Source organism: Zerene cesonia, chromosome 7 (assembly GCF_012273895.1).
Source record: "Zerene cesonia ecotype Mississippi chromosome 7, Zerene_cesonia_1.1, whole genome shotgun sequence".
Lineage (NCBI taxonomy): Eukaryota > Metazoa > Arthropoda > Insecta > Lepidoptera > Pieridae > Zerene > Zerene cesonia.
In genome coordinates this window covers 4419417-4425644 of record NC_052108.1, presented here as the reverse complement: position 1 = coordinate 4425644, position 6228 = coordinate 4419417, and the positions used below count along the sequence as shown (strand labels likewise).

Below are 6228 nucleotides of genomic sequence, written 5' to 3'. Positions count from 1 at the left end.
GGCAGCAGAGCTGATTTTTTTCATCCAGCGTTATTCCTAGAAGTACAATGGCCTGCTTCGGAAATAAATGTTCATCGCCTAAGATTTTAAACTTAGTCTCCGTTCATTAGGTAATACAAATTCTACAGTTTTTTTACTATTTAGAAACGAATTATTATTAACTATACCCCACCCTGGTATCTTTTAGCTTAAAACTACGTCTAAATTTGTATCACCAGCAAACAACCTAATCTCACAAGTCTGGTATTAATGTAGACTGGTAATTTATTAATATATATTAAGAACAAAAATGGACCTAAATAGGAACCTTGTTGGACACCTATTTGCCTAACTGAGCCTGGAAAGTGGCCTTCAGGTCAGTATTGTTATCTTGGGAGAAAAAAATTGTACATTTGGGGGCGAGTAGCGTCCCGGAGCCGCCAGGAAAGTCTTTTATGTACATTAATTACTTAGATTAGTATTCGTAGAGACTAAACTTTACTTTGAGCAGAGCTTTTGACATTTCTCCGTTCAACATCTGTTAAAATTTTCTGCAAATACATACACTAGCGACCCGCCCCGGCTTCGCACGGGTGCAATGCTGATACTAAATACACTACAGAAAATCTGTAGACGTTGTATATAAAAACATACTGCCGCCCCAGCCAGCCAGTTCCGCCACAAGCGCTACGACCCGCAATTTTAAATCTGTAATACAAATGTGTTGCGTAGTTTTAAAGATTTAAGCATACAAAGGGACATACGGAAAGAGAAAGCGACTTTGTTTTATACTATATAATGATATAAACGGTTATCGTGGCAGATAGCTTTTGAATCATAAACGATTTATAGTACCTAGAACGAAACCAATTAGAAAAGGAAAATAATAAAAGTAACAAAAATGAGAGGAGAAATAAATTACGGTCGATCTGAGGTCAGAAAGTGGATGAGGGGTCTCGCCCATCTTAAGGCCAAAAACGGACTTTCTCGGTTTCCGAACTAAAAATCCAACATAAAAAGTACAAGCGGAAAGAAGTTCAATGGCAAAGTCGTAGGTTAAAAGATTTTCAACTTTTTACTCCTTTACGAGTTACGAAAACTAAGCATAACAATTTCACCTTCGCCAAAATACGTCCAGCCAAAAAAAGGTAAATTAACAACGCAATGCGCAGTGCATCTAACGCCACATGACATATCCCAAACCAAGATCAATGTTAGACCGACGTTTGTATTGCTGTTGAGTGTTGACGAAACTATGAGTCTTATTATAATTTTTTGTTACTAAAAATGCACAAAACTACTATAAATTGGCCAAAAATATTTTCAGAAGCTTATACGTATACCTCACAGTATTTATTATTTGTCGTGACTATAATTTTGGCATCAATTATTTTTATATGGATTTATGAGAGACCGCGGCTGTATAAGGTGTGAAATTTTTTTTTCCTGCGATGTTTGTAACTTATTAGTAGTTTGTAGTTCTTATTAATAGCACTAGCTACTTACCTACACTTCTAAATATTTTACTGGTTACAGCTTATATTTAAAAAGAGTAAGCAGTCTACAGTATTTAGTCCTCGAGAAAGCGAAGAAATGCCAAATGGAGATGGATATTCTGCAACGAAAGACATTTTCTATCCTGATAAATCGATACTCGATGGTTCCCATGAGCTCGATAAGTCCACTCAAGCTCTTTGAAAACTAAATGATAAAATACCAATATTAGCTTTCCGTATAAAAAATTTTGTAATTATTGTATTTTCGCTGAGACAGTTTTTATGGAATTTAGATGAAGAGAGATTGAGATTCAAGATTATATAGAGATATTTTGGTAAAAAACTAATAAAGAAAGCTCTGTTTTATTTTAAAATAGGTATTTTATGACACGTCACTAAATGATATATTTTTTATGCCCCAGCTACATGTACTTACCTCATTCATAGATTTTTTAAATAATTTTGCACCTTAACCAAGTAACATTTTATCAAAATCTGCAAATCTTTTTTCGTGATTGACGCACGTACAAACAGAAAATTAACACAGACCATAGTTTTGGGATCTATGAAACATCACAAAAAAGATATTATATAAAAAAAGAAATGTTTTGTTAATTGGTTTCTTATAAATTGACGCACTTGCTCTTATACAGAGTATGTAAGAAAATTATTTAATCCTGGAGATGCAAATCAGGATAATAAGATAAGCTCGTGAAATTATTGTATTGTCAACGATCCTTGATAAGCGTATAGCTTGAATTAAAACTGTTCTCTTTAGTGGGTCAAAATTGAGTCTAAGGGAGTCGGTTACAAACAACATGATGGTAAATCTTATAGTAGGAGAAGAACCCAAGAGAAGATATTGGGATTTAATTGAGCGCGTCAGATTAATATAAGGTAAAGTGCCTTACCTATTCCTAAGTACCTCTAGAAAGTACGAGCAGTTAATATTGGTGCGTGCGCTAACAGGATCCGCAGAAAATATCGATAATTCTCTAAGATTATGCTTAAACCGTCAGATAAGCGAAATTTGGACTTCTTATGTTGTAATTAACCCCTAATATTTTCATCTGACGCGCTCTGCGTGAGATCTGCCTGAAATAATAGCATGCTGTGTTTCGTAAGGTGAGTTGGTGAATTCCTCACCCTTCCCAAACCATTCCTTCTTTCCAGTCGTCAATCCTTTCTTCCCTTTTCCCTTAAAAGCTAGGTATGTAGTGCCTCTGCGAATGAGAGGAGGCGTTGCCCGCATTCGCAGAGGCACTGCCTATGCGAATGTACACGAGCGGTGGTGATCACTTACCATCAGGCGAACCACAAGCTCAGTTGCCATGAGTACATACTTTTTCAGTTTGATGGAAATTTTTAAACCTTTGAAAGTCTGGATTGACTAACCTATAAATTAGTTAGTATATAACTTAGAGTACAATTGAGAGCCGCCTACTCTCGATTGTTCCGACACTTTCCTGACATTTTAGTTTTCATTTTATTTTTTATTGTTAAGCATATTTATTTATTGGTATGAAAGTCTATTGGTAATCTGTATGTATTCAGGCTGTAAAAACTACATTTTGTCTTAATGTATCACTTTAATTACATTCATAATATTGTCTTTTATGAAGCTGTGTATAATACATGTATACTGAATATAATACAATCAGAACTTCAATTTGATTTAACTAACATTATACATTATGTATAGAAAAGAACGACAGTATAACGAAAAAATAACAATTTTCTTTTTATTATTATAATACATTCATAATTATTATTAAATACCACTAAATAGTCTGATACCATTAGTTTACAATAATAATCGTAGTAATAGGTTCCTAATAGGTATCAAAAACTGTAACACAAACATCATAGTGCAATTTGTTTAAAAACCACTATAAGAACAGTGACAATATTTTGTTTAACATGATTGACTATAACACCCCTATATTACCCAGCGAACTATAGCTGCTTTGGGGTGTCGGAAATAATGATCAAAAATCCACAGCTCAAATCGCGCACCATTAGAAAAATAAATTACAGATGGTCCTAACCTAAATTTTCAATTTATCTTGGCATATGTTCTCTGCACACCTGTAAATAAATTAATCATTAATAAATATAGATGACATATAGGTAGTCTCATTAAAATTTTTTAACTAAATATTTATAGTAAGAATTTAATCTGGGTTACTACCTCCTTTGATGTTTTACTAATATCTGTCTCCAGTACAAAAAAAGTTACAAAATACTACACACTGGTTTGATAAGTCTAATCAACAAGTTATCTCCAACCAAAATGCTCAAATCAAAGAGGTAGTCTCAAAATAAATTCCAGTTTATTAACAAATACCCATGTCAAGTATAAATCACTCAAATGTAATACTATCATAATCAAAATAAATACTCACTGCGGTTGAGCAAGAGAGTGGTGCGTAATTAGTCTGCTGATTTGAAGAAGAGGTGAATGTGTTGATTTGCATTTGTGCGGGGGGATGCGTGGCGAGAGGTGACACCGGCGGCGCCATACCACTGACGCCGCCGCCCCCCGCGTTACTAGGACTGCCCGTCGTTGAGAGCCTTGAGAATGCTGCGAGTGCATCGGGGAAGTTAGGTGGTGTCGCTGGTGTATTACAAGGCGTCATCAATTGCTGAAAATAGTATTAACATAATATATGAAAATAATATTCACATGCTTAACTGAAATTTGAGATGTTAGTAATCAGTAGTAACATAATAGTTATACACTCATTTAAAAAAAAAACAAGAAAAACTTTAGAGCAACAATTATTTTAACAAAGAACTAAATCGCCTTCAAATTATCAGAGCTAGACATCAACTTCCAAATTAAAAAGTATTGCAAAAAAAATGTTCACCCAGAACAAATTATATAGATAACCTCCTTTTTTTTGAAGTTGCTTCTTAATGACTTAGCTAAAAGTCTATCTTTGAGGAATACAAAGATATAAAAACATATCTTATTATTAAAAAAATCAGTCTATAATAATGACTCTTATGATATTGAATAATAAAGTAGAAAAATTTTGTTTGGAAGATATTAAATATAATTTCTCTAGGTAGATAAAGTTGTAAAAAAGACATTTAGTAACTGACTACCCAGCTGATATTTTTAATAGTTCCCACATTAATTTGGTCCTACTTACGGCACAGGACATTATTTAATTGTGATAAAAAAATTGTCTTTTACTCACTTCACTTTTTAATGGATTAAAGCAGATCATATTTTTTATGAAGATTAACTGTCTTTTCAGTGAATCATAAATGTGAATACTTTACAAGAATTTAATATTTTTCATAATTTTTGTTACCTGAGGATAGTGTTGTGCAGCAATGCCATTTGCTGAAGGGATGGCCACTTCTTGGAAGAATATTGATAGTGCTGTCTGAAATTTCAAAATATACATATTAATAAAAAAAAACAGTGCAATATGCACTTCATTATTTACTTTATTTATGGTTGAAGCCAGGGTGGACTATTAGTATACATAAAAATTAGATATGTCCTATTCTGACAACAGTATTCAGTGAAAGTTATCTCATATGATCTTTATTTGTACGATATCAAAAAGTTTTTAATTGAAATTATTGTACTTATCATACATGAGTACTTATCATACAATAATAACTTAATTACATACACTGTTACAATTATTTCTAAAATTTTATAATGTACATAATTCATTAATTAAGGGCAATATATCAAAGAATATCAAATACTTAAAATAAAATTACCTTTATTGCAGATTTATAGATTAAGATTTAGAGAACAGTTTATATTGTTACAAAATCTGTTTAAGATAAATTCAATACAAAAATAATATTGCATTAGTATAATTTTTTAACGTTTCACTTTTAAATGGTTTATGACGTTTATCCACCTACATATTAAGTATTTTTACAAACATTAAAAATTTATGTGAAAGGTTTCTGGTACAATGTGACTTATAAACAAAACAAAATCAATAACTGTATCCCAGGATAACCTTTTGAGTTGGGTTAATTATAAAATACATAGACCTATATTGTGAAACATAAAAAATGATATCTTTTATTTCATACAACTTTCGACAAGTATAATTTATGTATCTCCTAAAAAATATAATCAAGTATAGGTTAGAAAACAATTCTATTTATATCTTTAGTTTTTATGACAGGTTAAATGGCAACTTGCGATTTAAAATAATCTTCTAAATCAATACATGTAAAGGGGAAAATACAAATGAAGCAGAAAATTTGCTCTCTATTTTTAGCAATATTATTGTCAACATTCGTACGTAGATACTACGTGCTTATTTTGTCATTATCAATGTGTGTACACTTTTAGATATGGTCAAGGTAATTGATCAATCTATGCGGTCAACTTTATAAAAATCCTTTGAGACATCTTATTTTAATCTTAAATTATGATTTGTTCTACGAGTTTTGATTCAAAAATAATTATAAACACAAAATAGTAGCAGCCATTTCATGATTATATTGTTTGTTTACATGTATTATGAATAATCCCAATTTACCTCAAACTGCCAGTGAGCAGCCTGCAAAAGCTGTTTCGCTTGTTCTCTAGCACAACCAGCCGCTAACACAAATTGATTAATCATAACTTGCTCACGCAATGAATCCATTGTTTAATTTCAATACAGTATTAGCAATTTATAATCACAGAATCTGTAGGAAATACGAGTGCTAAATGTTTATTCTCACAAGAACGTAAACGTTCTGTATATTATAGTGGCGCTAG

The 6228-nt window shown here is 32.0% G+C and overlaps 1 protein-coding gene across 1 annotated transcript; it reads right to left on the bottom strand.

The window, feature by feature from the left end:
* Positions 1-3044: 3044 nt before the first annotated feature.
* On the bottom strand, positions 3045-6228 carry LOC119840782 (UBA-like domain-containing protein 2). Its single transcript, XM_038367523.1, has 4 exons — positions 6005-6228; positions 4799-4873; positions 3881-4120; positions 3045-3563 (listed from the first exon to the last, which is right to left on the bottom strand). The coding sequence occupies exons 1-4, from the start codon at positions 6110-6112 to the stop codon at positions 3537-3539; spliced, it is 450 nt and encodes a 149-aa protein (XP_038223451.1). The 5' UTR covers positions 6113-6228; the 3' UTR covers positions 3045-3536.

Excerpts from the sequence above, each read along its gene's own strand:
- LOC119840782 (XM_038367523.1), bottom strand. The coding sequence starts at position 6,112 with ATGGATTCATTGCGTGAGCAAGTTATGATTAATCAATTTGTGTTAGCG. Across the intron at positions 4,121-4,798 it reads CTGCACAACACTATCCTCAG|CAATTGATGACGCCTTGTAA; the intron begins GTAACAAAAATT and ends TACTATTTTCAG. Across the intron at positions 3,564-3,880 it reads CACTCTCTTGCTCAACCGCA|GTGTGCAGAGAACATATGCC; the intron begins GTGAGTATTTAT and ends ATTTATTTACAG.